Source organism: Podarcis filfolensis, assembly GCF_964270895.1.
Source record: "Podarcis filfolensis genome assembly, chromosome: 1".
Classification (NCBI taxonomy): Eukaryota; Metazoa; Chordata; class Lepidosauria; order Squamata; family Lacertidae; genus Podarcis; species Podarcis filfolensis.
In genome coordinates, this window is record NC_139604.1 from 97,783,044 (window position 1) to 97,803,552 (window position 20,509).

The window sequence follows — 20,509 nt, forward strand, 5'->3', positions numbered from 1 at the left end:
CAACACTTTTATCCTCCTTGTTCCTCAAAAAGAACATAAAATCCTTTTTTATGTGGTGGTAATATTATTGCAAATAAAAGCAAATACCAAAATCTTTATTAGTCTGCCAAAATAATAAACTATTTAATAAAAGCATGCTGTAAAAATAAGGTCATTTGCATCACTCAAATTTCTTGCAGGAAATACAGAGAATTATTGGTCAAAACGGATAAAATGACAACAAATATTCCTGCCATTGATGTAACACAAACTCGAAATGAGGGTTACAAATGTACAAAGCTTTGCATGTTTGCTGCCTTTAAGAGGTTTTAAGGCCGGCTGCCCATTGAAGGATGTGGAAAAAACAAAATGAGAGTGTTGTGCTTGGTGTTGCAATTCCCCAAGTGAGAGAAAGGAGAGGCTGCCTTGGCTCCATTAAATATCATTATTCCATGATATGAAACCATTTCCAAAGCTCAAATTGCCCTCACAGCTCCCTCAGTTACACACAATTTATTGTCCAAATACTTGCCATTTTTACATCAAGTATTAATTGTATTTTGTTTGGATTTGTGTCAAAGCTTTAGTGATATGCTGTATCCACAGTTTCCTTTCCCCTCTCCTTCCCCATGAAATGCATTTTGGGTAATATTTTAGGCTTTATTTATGAATTTTGGTCAAATGCTGAAATTTAGAGAAGAAATTGCTTATTACTGACTTAACAGTGCTTGAACTTTAAAGCTATTACAGTGTAACTTGACCCTTTGGTGGCATTTCACCTGTTTTCTTCTCCCTTTCCTGCTAAGCAGCAGTATATCAATAATTTACAAAAGGAACAATTAAATTAGGATTAAATAAGTCATAAGCAAATATAAGGCCAATGTGCTTCAAACATCAATTTCTTTTGCTAAAGCAGCCCATCGTCCCTGATCATTGGCTATGCTGGCTGGGGCTGATAGGAACTGGGGTCTGAGGACACCAGATTGTGGAAGACCTAATTCATGAATTTGTGAAGGGCTGAGATTTTCCAATAAATTGCCGAATGTTTAGACTCTTAAATGGATCCTAGTTGACAAATCTGAGGGTGTATAGAGATGGACAGCCATGGACTGCAAGAGTATCCAACAACACAAGAGTTCTACATAAACATGTAACCCACATCCACTATATCAATATCTACTATCTACAAGTACTTCTCAATCCACAACCCAGCCAGTTTGGATGCCAATAAATATTGCTGCAGACATTTCTGAGATCATGGTCTTTCCAGCGAGTGGCTGGTTTATTAATTGTCCAGGTTTATTAATTGTCTTACTTTAAATGTTGTGAGGATCCTATGCCCTTTTAAAATGTGGGGTTTTGGGGGGTGGGGAGCTATTGGGTTGTTGTTGTTTTTTTTTGATTATGTATTTTGTGGTTTTATATTTTGATTTTATTCTGTGAACCACCCTGAGACCTCCAGGTATAGGGTGGTATATAAATTATAATAATGTTGATACAAATGCAACTTTCCAATCAGAGATATAAAAACTGACAGAATGTCATTTTGAGCCATGCGCATATGGTAAAAACGGCAGCGGTCTTGTGTCCTGTTGCAGGTTATAACCTAACAGTACATGTGGTCTCATGTTTATTTCTGGAGGGATAGGACATTCGTATCCAACAGCAATGTTAATAAGCTATAATTCTATTTGAATTGAACTTGACCATGCTTGACCATTTCAGGCTGCAGGTAGAAGTTTGTATGTTTCAGTGCTACTTCATAAAAAAAAAGCTCTGTACTAAACAAGTAACATGCCAGGGGGTAAGGCTATGCTTTCGACATCCGATACTGTGTGAGAGCGTGTTTATACAGGGCCACATTCAAACACGGCAACCTCCCCTTGCAGTCGTAACCGCCTCAACCTAGGAAATGCTTTATCACAATTTTGCCTGCATGGATAAGCTACCTAGCCCTTTCCCTGCAAACTGGTTTAAAGTAAAATCAGTTCCCTTTCCTTTACATTTAATGGAAATACTCTTACTATAGCTAAAAGGGTTTTTGTCTGAGAGAAATGCATTTCATGTTCTCCAGGCAAATTAGAATTTTGTCTTTCATTTGGGTTGTCTGTACAAGATGCTTTTAAGCAACCATCCCAGTGGTTTCAGGCCCTATCACCTAATAATTGACCATGACAGGAGTTATATATCCAGAGCCAGCGGGAAGAATGAATTGTATATGTCAGGCTCAATTACAAGGTGGAAGACCCAGCAACAAAAAAGACTGAACTGATTAAAGCTTGATGTTGACAAGAGAGCTGACATATCAGAGTTATTTCCCGAAGATGCACTCTTCAGAATTCCCTCCCCGATGCCTCAGCAGTCAATATCCTGACCACTTTGTCTTCCCTTGTTGTTGTCTATCCAGCTGGCATGCCATATATTGTTCTGCTCAATAATTCTTGGCAAAGAAGATGTTCTCTGTCTCCAAGACAAACCTATGCAAGAATGGCAAGAAAAGGATGCTAATGCTTTATTATGCTACAAAGAAGCCAAATAATTGGGCTGGGGAGATGTGTTGCAACAGTTGCAAGACTTTTTAGATTAATAGAAATTAGAAAAACACATCCTGGCACATTTGAGAAGAATGGATTAATGGATGTACTCATCATTTTACTGGCTAATCCTAGCGTGTATATTCAAGATGAAAGAATAGTCATGATTTTTCCATTCAAGTGATAAAATTGCTTTGTGAAAGCCACTTCCTGCATGCTAAAATCTCAATGAAAAATGATTGTTTTCTAAAATCCTTCTGGTAATTTGAGTCACATTAGCTTCCAATTCTTAACACATGAGGAACTGTTTGTCCACAAAATTTATGAGGTGTCTTGGGTCAGTAGCGTTCCTCTTGCAAATAGTTCATGGCATCCTTGTTTGAACCCATTGACTCAAGTGAGTTAAAGCGTTGTTATTTTATTTTATAATTTTATGCACCACTTTTCATAAAAAATGCAAAAGCAAAAGTTAGCTGGGTGAATTACCAGAAAGCACTTTCCTGTGCACAGAATGAGTTAGCGTCTTCCCTTCCAGCTACACCCTCTTTTGCAATACCAAAGCTAACTCCAAAAATTCCTGCAATACTCAGAAACAGCTCTTCAGAGCGCATAAAAGGCTGCATTGGGGAGAGTGTGTGTAGTTTGCTGGGAAAACATACATAACCCTTTGGATCCCAGTCTATCATAGCAAACCTATAGTGATCACATACCAATTCATTAGCAGGCAGAATTTATCTTCCTGGGGGAAAGAGCTCCATTTTGTAACACATAAGGTAGAGTCTGTGGCACATCGCTGCACTATGCTAGCTTGGTTTATTTTATACTAACTGACTTCTCAGTGCTCATCATCCTGACCTGTACCTATAGGCTCACATGCTTCCTGGCTAATGCTGTTGATATTATTCTTGAGACACCATACACTGAAAGCACTTTAACAGTCACGACTTTGCCCAAAGAATCCGAGGAACTATAGCTTGCTAAGGGTCCTGAGAATTGTTAAGAGACCCCTCAGAGAGCTATGATTCCCAACATCCTTAACCAGCTACAGTTCCCAGGATTCTTTGGGGGAAGCCATGACTGTTAAAGTGGTATTATATGGATTGGGCCTTGATCTGTGCCACTATTTTCTCTTTAGCTCCAGAACCAACATGCCCCACCACTAATATCCTAAATTCAACCATAGATATTCATGGGTTACACACGGCACTGTTCCAGTTGTGAAAAAAATATATATCAGTAAAGTGGTACCTCGGGTTACATACGCTTCAGGTTACATATGTTTCAGGTTACAGACTCCGCTAACCCAGAAATAGTGCTTCAGGTTAAGAACTTTGCTTCAGGATGTGAACAGAAATCGTGCTCCAGCGGTGCGGCAGGAGCAGGAGGCCCCATTAGCTAAAGTGGTGCTTCAGGTTAAGAACAGTTTCAGGTTAAGAACGGACCTCTGGAACGAATTAAGTACTTAACCTGAGCTACCACTGTAGATGGTATCTTCTTCTTAACTTAGAATCACAGCAGAGTGTGGAGTGAAACATGAGTGTTCCTAAGCTTGAGGAGAGAAGAGTCAGCCTCTAAGGAAGCAAAATAAAATAAAGCAAAACCAGTTTTTAAAAATGTCACAAGATCACATGTGCATTCATTTTTTTTCAACACTAGCAGCATATTGACATCTATCTGTCTTGGGAGACAATGAAGGAGTGTGCCTTTGTGGTTGTGTGTGAAGTCAAAACATGGAGAGTTACAATGCCTGCTGTGGCTCTAGAGAGTCGGGGCAAGAACACAGCCCTGTTTCACACCGTTCTTTATAGTGAAGGTGTCCAAGGACGAGCCGTTATACTGGATGGTGCTGTGCATGTTCTTGTGGAAGGATCATCTTGTGAAGCTTAGGTGGGCATCCGACCTGGCTGAGCAGTCTGAGTCCTTTTCAGCTGACAAGGTCAAAGGCCATCATCTGATCTATGAAGGTGATGTACAAGGGGTACCTCTGCTCTTGACAGATCTTCTGAAGCTGGTACAATGAGGAAATCATGTCAACTGTTGACCCCTGAGCTCTAAAGCCGCATTAATTCAGGATAGACCTTGTCAGTGAGTGACTGTACTATCAAATACATGACTTTTGACATTCATATAAATACATATTATATTGGATCAGAGTACTGGTCCACTGTATATTGTCTGCTTCAGGAGTGGGAAACCTGTGGCCCTCCAAATGCTCCACAACCCCCGTCATCTCTGATCGTGGGCTATGTTGAGTGGGACTGATGGGAGTTGGAGACCTCTGGAGGGTCACATGCTCCCTACCCCTGGTCTACCTTGATTGGCAACAGCAAACCAATATCTCAAGAGGCCATTCTTTTTCAGGTCTGCTACTCAAGATCTTTCAACAGGAAATACCAGGGATTGGAGCTTGGACTATCTTCATGCAAACCATGTACTCTACCACTGAGCCATGGGCTCTTTCTCTATGCAGATTCTTAACTGCAAACATCCAGCCCACGAATGGAGGGTTTCCCTTGAGCAAAGGGAGACCAATAACAACTGTACATCTGTTGCATTAAAATATTGTCAGAAAGGCTTTGCCTATTCAGCAAGCTCTGGCATTGCTCGACAAAATGTTTCCAAGGTTATTTCTTCTAACCACTCCATTCTGTCACTTTCAGGTCACACCTGTCAGGGCAAAGAGTAAATCAAGTCTAAGTTGTATGCCTTCAGTTTCTTCTGTTCTATTAAGATACTGAAAAATGACGGGCAGATTACAGCTAAAAATAAATGTGAAAGGATGTATAAGAGAATGCAACCAAACTAGAAGACAGAAAATAACTTCTGTATTAGGTACTATTTTAGGCAATAATATTAATAGCAGAACCTCTAAGGAAGGAAAACAACACTTTTTTGTTTTTAGTTTTGCTGAAACTAATGTTGCTAAGGAAGAATATGTTGCAAAAAGACTGATCTGTCGAAACCTGCATTACAAAGCCTTTATAAAATAACCACTTTTATGGACTTCTAAAGAGGATCACAAATAACTTGTTTACAAAATTCTTTTTAGGCTTGTCCCCCGCTGTTCTAATCATGTTAGCCCATCAGGCTTAAAATATTTGTCCTTGTTTGTAGACTATCATAAATAAAAATACCCGTGTAGTGCTTCTCCATTAAATCAAGTCAGAGTCATTAATACATTTTTCCAAACAATTGTGTGGATGATTGCAGCTCAAATAACAACTCAGTTTGCATTTTTAAGTGTTTTTAAAACAAGTGTCACATTTTTACGGTGTTTCTGAGTGGGTGATTATTTCCCATCAGCAGGCTTTACTAAGCATTTTATGTCTGAAACTTCTACATATCCTCTGGACTTAGTGCTTTAATTAAGAACATGCCTGCATTGCTTCTTTTCACAGCTATAATAGCAAAAAGTTACAATCTTTCCCTCTGGACAATCACGAGCTTTCATAGTATGCAATCTGATTTGGATCATCCACTTTATTTGGAAGATCCTAAGAATTATGGGAATAATCCTGATTATTATATGAATATTTGTATTTCTATAATAACTACCACCACTGTTATTTCCATTTCTTATCTGCTATGCTTTATACTTAAAAAAAAAGTCTTGTGACCTGCAGTATAAAATACAAACAGTATTATCTATCTTTATATATGAATTAATAACAGGAAACCAGCTATGTTTCAATCCAATTCAAAAAGCAATATCAACACCCCATGAAAAAAATACATATAGCATAAACAGGACAAGCCTAACCCAATCTAAATGCCCAGCAGAATGTAAGAATGGTAAGTATTAAATGTGTGTGGGGAAAGGAAAGCCCTTTGGTGCCAGGCATCATCATCATCATCATCATCATCATCATCATCATCATCATATATTACTTATACCCCGCCCATGTGGCCAGGCCTCCCCAGCCACTCTGGGCGGCTTCCAACAAAATATTAAAATACAGTAATGCATCGAACATTAAAAGCTTCCATCTGAATGACTGCAGGTTCCACACTCGGGCAACCAAATAGTAGCTCTTAAGATGGCATTCTTCCACAGTGCCAGTCCTCTAATCTGCACATTTCTGTCACCCTGCATTTCTTATCCTGTGCCCCCGTCCACCGAGCATCGAAGTTCGGTTTTCACTTTTCTTCTTCCTGTCTGCACAACACATTGGTCCGTACTAGTTTATCATGCTCAGAATTGGCCTTCAAATGTTGGGTTGTTCAGGCTCCACAGTTCTCCAAATACAGTGGTATCTCTACTTACGGGCGCGATCCGTTCCAGGGTGCCGTTCGTACCCCGAAAAGTCCATAAGTAGAGTGCTGCTTCCGCGTGTGCATGTGCCGCAATAGAGCGCTTCTGCGCATGCGCAAAGTGTGCAGAATGCTTCTGCACGTGCGGCAAAACCCAGAAGTATACACTTCCGGGTTTGCCGCGTTCGCAACCCGAAAATCCGCAACATGAACCTAACGCAACTAGAGGTATGACTGTACTTTAAAACGATCCAAAGGCTTGCAGCCAGATTTATTCTTATATAAATCCATTCATTAAAAATCATTTTACTGGATTTACTCCCCAATAAAAAAGGAGTGTCTTGCAGGCAATACAGACCATATTAGCACCACATGGAAGACATAGCAGCTGTATTTTTGTTACTTTTGTATTTTGGTGGTGAAGGACATAGGAGGGAATTAAGTGTGATGTCACAAATTCACCAAAATGCATACAGGCCATCTTTCTCTGCAGCTCCTTTGGAGAAGAGGCATTTGGGGAGATCTCTCCTAAGCAAGCTAATTCCAGGCTATTCACCTCCTGTCACTTGGCTACAAAAACTATAGCAGGACGTATATGTCACACACCGATAATTACAATCAAAGCACTCAGTTATCTATGGACTAGTCTGAACAGCAGGGCGTTGGAAATGACCTTTAGAGATCCTGTCCAACTCCATGATTCTAAGTACGGCTTCAAATCTAGCTCTCTTCCTCTGACAACCATAAGTGCCTAAAACTTTTATACTTCTGTACACATTAGATACAGTGGTACCTCGGTTTTCGAACATTTCCGATGATGAATGTTTCGGAACTTGAACATCGTAAACCTGGAAGTAAATGCTTTGGTTTTTGAACACACCTCAGAAGTCAAACATGCCACACGGCTTCCGCTGAGTGCAAGATCCTGAGGCCTAGCTGTCAGCTATTGAGTTCCAGTTTTTGAACGTTTCGAAACTCGGTCTTCCGAAACAGATTACGTTCGAAAACCAAGGTACCACTGTACTTGTTTTCTCCCCTGCCTGGCAATTTCCTATTACATAAAGTCGCAGGGAGCCTAACTGGAGCTAGAGCCATTAAAACTGTGAAATGAGTAATATAGCATTTATTTATTTATATTAAAAGCGGGTTAGGTAATGGGTGTGAGGTGTTTAATTAGTGTTTATGTTGAAAGACTGTGTATCAGACTTTTGAGAACATAATCAAGATCCATGTGTATTGAAATGTGTGGACCTACTTCTCAGCATCAGCAATGAGCATGTGAAGAGTTAACCTAGGTAAATGTCCTAAGTGTGTACAAGTCTTTAATCCTAGTCAAAGTGTTGATGAAGTCAGAGGAACTCCTTTGCTAGGTGATGCCAGAGGGTGGGGATTAACCATTAGTATTTCAAATGAACTGACCATTAGAATGCAAATGAATACCAGGTACCATGAGATGCTACCAGGAAGATTTTATGTGCCTGGAACACCAATATGGGCAGTAGAGCAAAAAGGATGCTGGTAATGCTGCTTTAAGGACAAGCTGGTGCGTTTTGGGGTGCTGCTGCTGTGCGCCCCTCCACTGAAGCCTAAAGGCTGTACAGTGGTACCTCGGGTTACAGACACTTCAGGTTACATACGCTTCAGGTTACAGACTCCGCTAACCCAGAAATAGTGCTTCAGGTTAAGAACTTTGCTTCAGGATAAGAACAGAAATCGTGCTCCGGCGGCGCAGCAGCAGCAGGAGGCCCCATTAGCTAAAGTGGTGCTTCAGGTTAAGAACAGTTTCAGGTTAAGAACGGACCTCCAGAACGAATTAAGTACTTAACCCCAGGTACCACTGTATATGTGTGTAAAATAAAGCATATACCATTAAAGTACTAACCTCCATTGTGCCTACTTTCTCCAAAGGAACACAGACCCTGGGTAAGCGCTTGGAATTCCCCTGGACTCTTGCTACTGCTTGGAATAGAGTAGGGCAGAGAGAGGGTGTGGGTGTGTGCTGTTGTCCCCCCCCCCCTCCACAAATGTTATTGAAAAGCATTGAAATTACCCTGTAATGTCCTCTTTTATGGGGTCATTTCCTAAAAAACACAATCAACAACTTTGCCGGCCCACCCCCAAAAATTTCCTGGCTACGCCCATGGGGCTTGCCCCCAACCTTTCTAACAACATGTTTAGGTTGGGGGCTGTAAACCTCCAACACTTGCTCACCTAATGATTTACTAAAAGAAAAAGGGGAATTTTGCCGTTCAAGCCTGGCTGTAACCTAGAAGGTCCCTTCATTTCATAATCGACACACTGACTGGCTCTGGCTGCTCCACGACGGAAATGCACCCGGCACATGCTCAGAGGCACTCTTTTTATTCCTTCCCACGCTCTGGGTCTGAAACCTGGCATGCAAATCCCAGAGCAGAGCGTGCCACAGCCTAAGGACTGCCGTGCGAGAACTGGCAAAAGCGCTTCTAAATCACGCAGCACCTAGGCAGCAATCGCACACGTGCGCTCAGCCTTGCCCTCACTACAAACCGCCTCAGTGCCAGCTTATAGCTGTCCGACGCTGTGCCTGAAATTTAGCCTCCCCACTACCCGCCCGCTCATATGACGGCAGGGCTGGCTCTTGCAGTTTGTCGCCTGCGGACCGACTTCATGCTGCCAAAAGGACGGAGGGAATGCCTCATCACGGCTGCGAAAGGTGATTGTTTTGTTCAGGCATCTCGGGGGACAGACCCAGGCGGGAGGGACTTCCCGGGGCAGGAAGGAAGCATCAGACAGCAGCAGCAGCAGCAGCAGCCGGGCAGCAACGTGTGTTGGAAGAGGCAGTGTGTGTGTTGGTGTGTTTGCGCGTAGTTGGTGGCTTGCACTCTTAACCCCGGGCGCTCTTCGCATGCACTTAAATCCAGCCCAAGGTGTTGTGCAACATGAAAGTAGTGGCTTTAATCAGGTAAAAAAGAACAGTGTGTGGCTGCCCCCACAATGGACTAGTATTTCCACTGCAAGGTTTCTGCATAAGGGAGAAGTGCTGGAGCCCCATATAGCGCGGGGGTGGCTGGCGGAGTGAAATAAGGGGCAAGCAAAGATCAGCCTCCTCGGATCAGTTTTCCCTCCCACCACCACCTTTCTGTTTGTAATCAGCAATTTCCTTTCTACCCCCTCTCAGTCCGTCTGACCTCACGTTTCCTGCTTTGCTTTGCTCTCTCTGGAGTCGACTGGCTGATTTAAAACCGTGCAGCATTTGCGGGTCATCTCTGCAGCATATGCTCCTTGGGGTTTTGTTTTTTGCTTCCCCTTTCAGCCCTGTGCATAGTGGGAGCAAGGACAGCTTTTTCTATGCCTGTGTGGTTTAATATAGAAGGTGCTGAGATTTTCTTATAGCCATCTGCTCGATCTTGCACCTAAGAACAATAAGAAGAGCATGCAGGATCAGGTCATTTGGCCCCTCCAGTCCAGCTCACAGTGGCCACCCAGATGTCCACCTCACCCCTTGCTTCTCTGTGGGTAGGGTTGGGAAGTTAGGGGCTAGGTTTATGCCATGTCCTACACCATACCTTTAAAGCACATTTGAAACACATTCTTTCCCTCAAAAAATCCTGGGCACTGTAGTTTACTGTTACGTATTCCTAACAACCCTTAAAAAGTTACAATGTCCAGAATACTTTGAAGGAAATAACGTGTTTTGAATGTGTTTTAAGGGTATAGTGTGAACACAACGTAGCAACATTTACAAAGGGAAAGAGATGGTGCTGGCCTTGGAAACACTTCGTTTTTTCAGGGATTTGTTCTCAAACTTGAAGAAACTGAGCTATTTCTAAATGTATTGGGTGTTTTGTGCCTTCCTGAACCTTGAAAACCTCAGGGAATGGGCTTGCTCAGCTCAAAAGTTCGTAGTGCTTTGCCCTCCTGCCAAGTTACCACAGACCTGGGGACCACTTATCACAAACAGACACACACACACACACACACACACACGTACATTTTCTCCCCGACTCATGTCCACCATACTGTCTGTACACCTTAGTCACCAGCTTGAGGTAAATGGGCCTGCGGGTGACCGCCATTTCATTCATCTGTTAGTGAAGGTGGCTATCAACACTTTGCAGAATTTTGCACTTTGGCTGATTAGTGGTTTATCATCAATAAAGTGCACAAAAGTTCCTGCTTTAGCTATTGTCCTGCATTCTCATAGGATGCATATATGTCTGCTTCCTTCAGTTTGAGAAGTAAGCTAAAATGTTGGAAGTTTTGCGTGCATGTGTAAACACATTCAAAGGCCAAGGGGAGCAGTTGCCCATAGGCAGCTTACTCAGGCATTTGAAGGCCAGGAGTCCATGGAGGGCCTTGTTATATGGTTTGATTTGCTTGAAGGGGTTTCATGCACAACCACCTGCGTTTCATATTAGGTAGTAATTTTCTTCTGCAACTTGACTCCTCCCTCTTGCGGAATTTCTCTGGGGGTACATTGATACCATGTTTCATACAAATTAACAAACCCTTGAAATGGGACATAAGGACAGATTGTCACCTTCGGTAAATAGTGGTGATTTAGGGCTTTTGTGGGAAAGTGGGTTTGTGTTCTGTATTTATTGGTAAAGTGGGTTGCTTGTGTGTAGTTGAGAAGGTTTCCAGCAGGAAAATACAGTGGTACCTCGGGTTACATATGCTTCAGGTTACAGACTCCGCTAACCCAGAAATAGTACCTCGGGTTAAGAACTCTGCTTCAGGATGAGAACAGAAATCATGTTCCGGTGGCGTGGCAGCGGCGGGAGGCCCCATTAGCTAAAGTGGTGCTTCAGGTTAAGAATAGTTTCAGGTTAAGAACGGACCTCCGGAACGAATTAAGTTCTTAACCCGAGGTACCACTGTATTGGGATGTCAAAAATGAACCCTGTTGCTTCCAACCCAAAGCCATCTCTGGCTGTAGGTGGCACAAGCAGATATACCAGAGTAGCATGCTGGTAATGCTCTGACCAGGGACTGGGTAGTAGTGGTTAATATGGTTGACTGAAGGAAGCCATCTTAGCAGCAACATGTAGCCCAGCTCAGGGAGATGGTAGAACACAATCTTTGACTTTTTAAAACAAAAAAATTTTTTTCCTGCCAGTAGCACCTTAAAGACCAACTAAGTTAGTTCTTGGTATGAGCTTTCGTGTGCATGCACACTTCTTCAGATACACTGAAACAGAAGTTGCCATATCCTTCTATATAGTGAGAAGGTGGGGAGGGGTATTACTCAGAAGGGTGGTGGGAATGGGTGGTTGGCAGATGGCTGAGATGAGCCTGTTGATACCCCTCCCCACCTTCTCACTATATAGAAGGATCTGGCAACTTCTGTTTCAGTGTATCTGAAGAAGTGTGCATGCACACGAAAGCTCATACCAAGAACTAACTTAGTTGGTCTTTAAGGTGCTACTGGCAGGAAAAAAATTTTTTTGTTTTGACTATGGCAGACCAACACGGCTACCTATCTGTAACTTTGACTTTTTAAAAATATATACATTATTTCTACAGTATATGCACTTAGATCAGGGGTAGTCGACCTTTTTATACCTACCGCCCACTAATGCATCTTTCTTGATGGTAAAATTTCCTTACCTCCCACCAGTGCTCGATGGAAGGAGGATTCAGCTTGTGCCATAGAACCCCCTACCAGCCCACCTAGAATCCTGAAATGCCCACTAGTGGGCGGTAGGGACCAGGTTGACAACCCTTGACTTAGACAGTAACTCTACAATTCTGTGAACTGCTGTTTGTGTTAATAGCCTGCTCTTGAATTCAGTGGGACAAATCCTATACTTAGGTAAAGGTAAAGGGACCCCTGACCATTAGGTCCAGTCGTGCCCGACTCTGGGGTTGCGCGCTCATCTCGCTCTATAGGCCAAGGGAGCCGGCGTTTGTCCGCAGACAGCTTCCAGGTCATGTGGCCAGCATGACTGAGCCGCTTCTGGCGAACCAGAGCAGCGCATGGAAACGCCGTTTACCTTCCCACCGGAGCGGTCCCTATTTATCTACTTGCACATGGTGTTTTCAAACTGCTAGGTTGGCAGGAGCTGGGACCGAACAACGGCAGCTCACCCCGTCACGGGGATTCGAACCGCCGACCTTCTGATCGGCAAGTCCTAGGCTCTGTGGTTTAACCCACAGTGCCACCCGCATCCCTACTTACTTGCTTACTTACTTGCTTAGGTGTAAATCCATTCAACTCAATGGGACATACTTCTGAATAGACATGTACAGGACTGTGCTTTAAGTATATTTGTATAGTTTTCTTTTTTGGGGGTTTGCACTTTAGATGTGCTTACTTTTCTTCAAAGAGCACAGCCATATTAATGCTCTGAGAAGTAATAGCAAATGGAGCATCTTTTCTTAAAGCCAGGGAAATTACCTGTAAAGAATCAAGCATTTGTGCATCACAAGTACTTTGGTATTTAGTAGCTTTCATTCCATCTAATGTCCTTAGCAGCTAAATTGTCTCTGATGGCAGTCTTGCACCCACACAACGTTGTTTTGCATTTGAGATTCACCCTATGTGAAGTCACTGAAAACGGGGGTTTAAGTGCTTTTAAAGCTTGTTGCTTTGCTTGCAGTAAATTATCTTATGCTCAAGGTTTGTTTTTAATAACTTCACTCAAGCAGAATGGCACAACGCTGGCTCATTTTTGTATAAAGCTCAAGTCTGCAAAAACTGAGACATTTTATTCTTCATACCAATCTTACTCTTTTTTTATGCACATTTTTCACACTAGCAATTACAGACCCAATTGGGCATTGAGTCAGAGAAATGTAAAATGCATATTTGTGCACAGAGGCAAGCTTGTGACCTGGCTGCAGAGTATATATTTTTTTAAAGGATCTATATAGGTTTAGCCCAGATAATTATCATTATAAGCCCAAGAGTCCCTATGTTGAAAACACTGGTTGGGATCCAAAGTTCTGTAATGCTCTTCTGTGCAATTGGAACTTTGATCTCCCCATTTATTCTGTGTGGAGCCTTGTGTGAAGTTAAAGAAATGAGGCCTCGCCTGCATGTGTAGAACACTACCTGGATATCAAGTGTGTATTCAGCAAGTGATAGGTTGGTGTGCAAATACTTAAAATCCAAATTATATACATGCTACTTCTAACTTTCTTAAGGATTTCTGAAAAGTGGTCTTTTTTAAAAAACAAAACAAAACCCGGTAGACATTTTCTCATTTGTATATTTTATCATTTTGAAATGACTGTTGAAATCATTACAGAGCTGTTTTTATATAACTGATTCTTTTTATTCCAGTGGTGGGAAAGACAGCTGTTACAATATGATGCATTGTGTTGCTGCTGGACACCAGATTGTTGCCTTAGCCAATCTAAGACCTGCTGAAAACAAAGGTGAGAATTTCACATTCCCTCAAACTCTGCCACCCTACTCACTGTGCTGGAGGATTAGTGTTGAATCTCTGCCGGTAGATCTCTGAGTGATTTGCGCTAGATCAGCAATGATTTCTTACTCCCAGATGTTTAATAATAGCGGCAAATAATGATTTTGCTGCTGACCTAAATTATTCTGAGCTTGGCATACCCAGGAGTTGCATTTTTGTGTGGAAAGACTATCATCTCTGTTCAGTTCTGATACACAAAATGAATTTCTGGGCTCACAATTCTCTAATTCTAAAGCCTTCTTCAGGCATTCTTCAAAGTTATAACGCACAAAAAAGAGAGTGGGGATGAGGGGCCTAGCTCTGTCCCTTGTTGCCATTCTGGGTTGTCTTCCATGAGTTGAAGGATGGGAGTATCTCTTGACTTCTTGTAAGACAGGTTTGCTGTAGTCTTATTTTATTCTATTACTGGATAATGGGTTATTTTATGGAGTTGTCATTTGCAGCTTTTTAGGGCTTTGGCTTTTTAAAGAATTGCATGGATTAGACCTAACAACACAAAGTAGAAGCTGATTGCTCTGTGTATGCATATAGATTTGATGTACTTTACTGTACTTTACTATTTATGTCGCAACATTTATCTACCATTTGACAGTAATAAAACATCAAAGGGGATTTATAACATCTCATAGCTGCTATGTGAGAGATACAGATGATTGTTTACAAAGCCAGTTTTGTTTTGTGTTGTTATTACATGGTTGTTTCTGCCCCTGTGACATTATCACTTTTATTTCCTGTTGGGAGAGTGGTGGAAATACATAAGTAGCAACCCACAAAACATGAAACTGCTGCTCCCATGGTGACTTGGGGGGCAAAACACTTGTTGGAAAGTTGTACAAAGCTGGAGAATAAAGTAATTCCCATCCATGTACAAAAGTGGTCAGGTTGATTCATCCATAACTTCATCTGCACGAAACATTTAAAGCATTATTATAATGTTTTAAACAGTCATGGTTCCCCCCCCCCAAGAATTCTGGGAACTGTAGTTTTTTTAGTGTGATGAGAATTTTAGCTCTATGAGGGAAACAGGGGTCTCCTAACAGCTCTCAGCACCCTTTACAAACTACAGTTCCCAGGAGTCTTTGGGGCAAGACTTGACTGATTGAAATAGTATAATACTGCTTTAAATGTATAGTGCAGATGGGTTCTATTTGAAACAAAACTGGGGGCAGGCTCTCCTACCTTATTAGTACATATTGTAAATATTAGCTAATACGGCTTTACTTTTGTCTGTCTTCCAGAAGGGACTGATGAGCTGGACAGCTACATGTATCAAACAGTGGGGCACCATGCAATAGAGTTATATGCAGAAGCCATGGGCTTGCCACTTTATCGCCGCACTATTAAGGGCACCAGTGTGGAAACTGGCAAAGTATATACCAGATGTGAAGGTGATGAGGTTGAAGATCTTTATAAACTTCTGAAACTTGTTAAGGTAGGTTGTGTGAGAATTCTTCTTCTTAAAGCTAAAAAAAAAAAAAAAAAAGTTCAATATAGTTAGACTGTAGGCCCGAGGCCTGTAGCCACCATTCCTGTATTCCTCTATATATATTTTGCTCTACATGCCGTTTCCTATAGAGAATAAACTTAGATGAAATGGGTCTTAATTTATAGCTTATTCTGCACTTTATTGTTGCTTCCTGACTTCAGGCTAAAGACCCCATTATAGTAGTAAAACTGATTTATGCTAAGAAGTACAAAAGAGAAACATAAGAAGAATTGTATGCTCCTTGTGATTCAATGTCTTCCAGGTTTTACACTCCTGATATATTATGTTTTGTTGCTTCCAATTTCTTAGGTTTCGTATCTTTTGTTTCTGTGCTCAACTGTAGGGAACACGTCTTCTCCGGGAATAAGCCAATGAATTTTAAAGCAAAATCAAAGAGGAAGGAATTTATTATTTATATTGTGTTCCTTACTTGGAGCCTTACATAGTACTTTTTCAATTGCAGTTTTGTTATTGGTGATATTCTGAATTATTAGTGGCATTTTCACCTAGGTTTTTTTTAAGTAGCAAGCGTAAATAGAATATATTGGCCTTGTTTGAATGTTACGATAGCCATGGTCTATTGTTACAGGAGTGAACAACATCAAACCTTGGGCTCATGCACTCCCTACTCCTGTGCCATGAAGAGGAGCTAGGAAGCTGTTGCTTCCATTCTAGACTCTACTAGCTGAAATGAAATGCTAATGCAGGGATGAGGAACACATAACCCAACTCCTACCATCCCCAACCAGCATGGCCAGTGGCAATGGACAATGGGAACTGTAGTCACACAAGATCTGGAAAGCCACAGGTTCCCACACCTTTGTTTTAATGCCAAAACCGTGGTTAGCCTTAAGTTACAGTGGTATCTCAGGTTACATATGCTTCAGGTTACATACTCTTCAGGTTACAGACTCCGCTAACCCAGAAATAGTGCTTCAGGTTAAGAACTTTGCTTCAGGATGAGAACAGAAATCGTGCTCTGGCGGCACGGCGGCAGCAGGAGGCCCCATTAGCTAAAGTGGTGCTTCAGGTTAAGAACAGTTTCAGGTTAAGTACGGACCTCCAGAATGAATTAAGTACTTAACCTGAGGTACCACTGTACTATGGTTGGTTGGGGCAAGTTTTTTATAAAACTGGCTTTTTTTCAACTAACCAGCAAAGCTCCTAGAAAAATGGGGTTTCCTACTAACATAAGGGAGAGAGCGTGTCTCTTGGCACCTTCTACTCTCTGCATGGGGAAGCTATGCTGACATGTGGAACAAAAATAAAATTATTTTCTGTCTTATAATTTTGTTTTTAGCTCTACCATGATTTGAATTAAGATAGTTGCACTGTGGTCTGGATAAAAGGGGTTTATTTTAGAAGGTGCTGTTGTGTTATGTTTGTAGTGCTACTTTGTGAGTTTTCTGTGGTGCTGGATCTGAAGGCAGCCCTGTTTAGGGAAGTTTTTAATGAATGATGTTTTAATGTATTTTTAATCTTTTGTTGGAAGCCGCCCAGAGTGGCTGGGGAAGCCCAGCCAGATGGGCAGGTAGAAATAATAAATTATTATTTAATATTATTATTATTTGTGGTGCACAGTTCTGCCTCCTGAGACTTTTGAGGCTACAGTCATTAATGCACTGGTGGTGGTACAGCAGAGGATAAATTCCAAGCAGGATGCTGCTTGTTGTTGCTCTGTAAGAGAAATTCTACTACTTTGTAGAAAATCTTCTATTGGTCAGAATAATAGCAATCTTTGTGTTTCTAAACTTGGATTTCCTTTGCAGGACAATAGCTTGTTTGAGCTCCACTCAGTTAAGAAAAATCAGTGATGGGTCTCAGCAGAATATTTTTAGTGTGCCCACAGGTTCAAGGAAATACAGTGTATTATAAGGATTTCTGCTTGCACAATGGGACTTTCCTCTCCCTCCTATGCGTGCCCTGTGTCTTCCCTGAATCTTCTCCAGAGGGTTGGGGGAATCCCTAGAAGAACAGACTTTCTAAGGGGAAGTGGGGGGAATAGAGGGGGAAAACATTCTGTAGTGCAGGCTGGAATCCTTGTGCTGATGGAATGTTCCCTTAGCCCTAGGTTGGATTCCACAGATCCTAGTCGAACTGTAAAATAATTGGTTCCAACAGGGGCCTGAAAAAGAAATTTGAATTGCTTCTTAGTGTGAAAGGGAAAAGCTTGCAGTGGTTCTGAGGAAGTGGCTTTCAAACTGCTTTTGGTAGCCCTGGACTTTATTAGGGTTCTTCAGTAAGGAGATCAGTGGTAAATAAACTTAGGAAGACTGCTTGGCCATCAGTACCAGTCTTCCTCTGCAATGTGCATGTGTAGGACAGGGTTGTATGTATCCTTGGGTGAACTTTCAGGTCGCTTGGGAGCAAAGGTGAGGTCTAGTAGGCCTGTACAATGTTCCATCTGAATCAACAGAAGTTTCATGGCAGAAGATCAATGGGGAAGGGGTTCATTGAATAAGCAAGTTTTAAAAATTACTTTCCTTAGAGTAGGACATAAATTTCAAACTCTTCTCCAGGAGGATCAAGTTCTGTGTGACCAGTAACTCAGAAATCTTTGCAGTAATCCAATAGACTAGTGGTTCCTAAACATTTTAACTCCATGGACCACTTGAAAATTGCTGAGGATCATGGAGGACCACCTAACAAAAATTTCTGCCCATTGTAGCAGTTCTACTGTGCAGTGCTAGATGCAATTTTTAATTGTCTTTTTATTGCTTCTTTCATTTCTTATATTTTGTATTTTATTGTATAGTGGGATCGCAACTTGTGTGCATTTGACACATTCAATCGCAGCGCTATGTGCCAGGTGGCCTGGTAGCTGATATCACACAGATTAAAGTCATACAAGGCAGATAACTTAAAAGCTCTTTCTGTGGCAGACTGGGCTACGGGAGACCCTCTCATGGTCTCTGGAGGCCTTCATGAGATCTCAGAAGGTAAGATTGATAGTGCAGGAGCAGTTCCAGGGGGTTGTTTTGACTATACAGTCATACCTCGGGTTACAGACGCTTCAGGTTGCGCGATTTCGGGTTGCGCACCTCACCGAACCTGGAAGTACCTGAACTGGTTACTTCCAGGTTTCGGCGCTTGCACATGTGCAGAAGTGCTAAATCACGCTTTGCGCATGCACAGAAGCGCCGAATCGTGACCCGCTTGTGCACACACACTGCGCTGCAGGTTGCAAACGCTGCAGGTTGCGAACGCTGCGGGTTGCGAATGCTGTGGTTTGCGAACGTGCTTCCTGCACGGATCATGTTCGCAACCCAAGCGTCCACGGTATGTGATTTTGGCTGTACATGCCAGAATGCAATGACAGGAGCGAGCAGTGACAGGTAAAATCACACTGAGCAAGTTGGAGGAGCAAAAACAGGATCAGCATAGGAATGTCAGGCCTAATAAGCAAAGCAACTCCTCTCTGGCAGGTCTTGCTCCAATGAAGCAGTTGCTGAAACTAAAGGTCCCTGCCTCCCCACAGCTGCCCTAGTCCCTGCCTCTCCAGGGTTTTCCCCAAGCAATCTGAGCCTCACCTTCATGAAGATAACTTCCCTTTTTCCCTGCTCATACCTTTCCTGGTTCTCGGAGACCAGGTGGGAGGGGAAATGGTCGCAGCAGGAGGGGGAGACGCCTGTGCCTTTTCACCAGCCAAACTCATTTCTGCCTCTTGGCCTTCCTCCTCTCCTTCAACTTCTGCCTCTGATTCTTCTATCAGCCACAGACTCGCCCCTCCCTAAGCCCTGTTACCTCTCCAGCTTCCAACACCTCCTCTCAGTCTTCTCCCTCTGACCACTCATCATCGTCCCACCACCAATTCCCTGGCTCCGACCTTCTTCCCTTGGGGGTTTCCCAGCTGGTTCCTCCCACCGTTCCTCTGTGTCTAATCACAGCATGACACATTACCCCCCCCCCCCCCGGACACGATCATACTATTTTAGAATTTTAATGCCATAGAATTCAAATTATAATACAATATAAGCTACAATAGAAATACGGTTAAAATTCTGTATGGTTATTTAATGTGATGCATGTGCCATCTCCGATCTTCAACCACAAATCCACAGATACACCATGAAGCACCTGACTGAAGCTCATAGACTTCAGTATGAGAACCCCTGACATCGACTTAACATGACAAGGTCCATCAGTTTATTTTTAAGAGTTAGGACTTGGGTGTCTGCCATAGTGCATCTCCACCTCCTTTTTCTTCTCCCTTGTGGCCAGGAAGAGTCTTCTGCTTAGTCTAACTTTCCACTTAGTGTTGGTGTACAAATCAGGAATCCTGGTTTAAAAACAGATGTTCATTGATAAACCAGTCAGACTCAAACCTTGCATGTTTAACCATTGTTTGATTTAAGCCAGGCTCTCTGCTTTGCCTTCTTCTTTGGTGATCACTCTTAGCTGAGTAAGATTGTCTTCATGAACACGGTCTTAACAGTGAGTCCGTAAGTGACTGTTGAGGCCAATTCTGGATCCACACGTCCTTCCAAAGTGGGGACATAGGTTTCTGGGTGGGAGTTGATCATGGTGAGGGTTTGCCAAGCGTGCCTTCCTCTTAGCACACTTTTCCCTTTGTCCTGAGTTTGAGCATCTTCAACATCCATGACACCTTTGGTGAAGGCTGTTCTCCAGTTAGGGCGCTTGCACGCCAGTGTTTGCCAGTTGTCTGTATACTACAATTTTTGAGATTTGTCTCTTGAGTCTTTAAACCTCTTTTGTTGACCACTCTCATTACACTTTCCATTACGCTTACCATTTTTAAGTTCAGAATAGAGTAGTTGCTTTGGAAGACAATAATCAGTCATGTGAACAACATGACCAGTCCAATGAAGTTGATGTTGAAGAATCAT

General features: G+C 42.3%; 1 protein-coding gene across 1 annotated transcript in view; it reads left to right on the top strand.

Moving 5' to 3' along the window:
• Window positions 1–9,520: 9,520 nt before the first annotated feature.
• DPH6 (diphthamine biosynthesis 6) overlaps window positions 9,521–20,509 on the top strand; it is a 242,294-nt gene continuing 231,305 nt past the window's right edge. Inside the window, exons 1-3 of the mRNA XM_083614001.1 lie at window positions 9,521–9,705; window positions 14,032–14,126; window positions 15,415–15,608. Of these exons, the coding sequence (XP_083470127.1) occupies window positions 9,683–9,705; window positions 14,032–14,126; window positions 15,415–15,608 (312 nt within the window). The 5' untranslated portion in view covers window positions 9,521–9,682. The remainder of the gene's footprint in view (window positions 9,706–14,031; window positions 14,127–15,414; window positions 15,609–20,509) is intronic.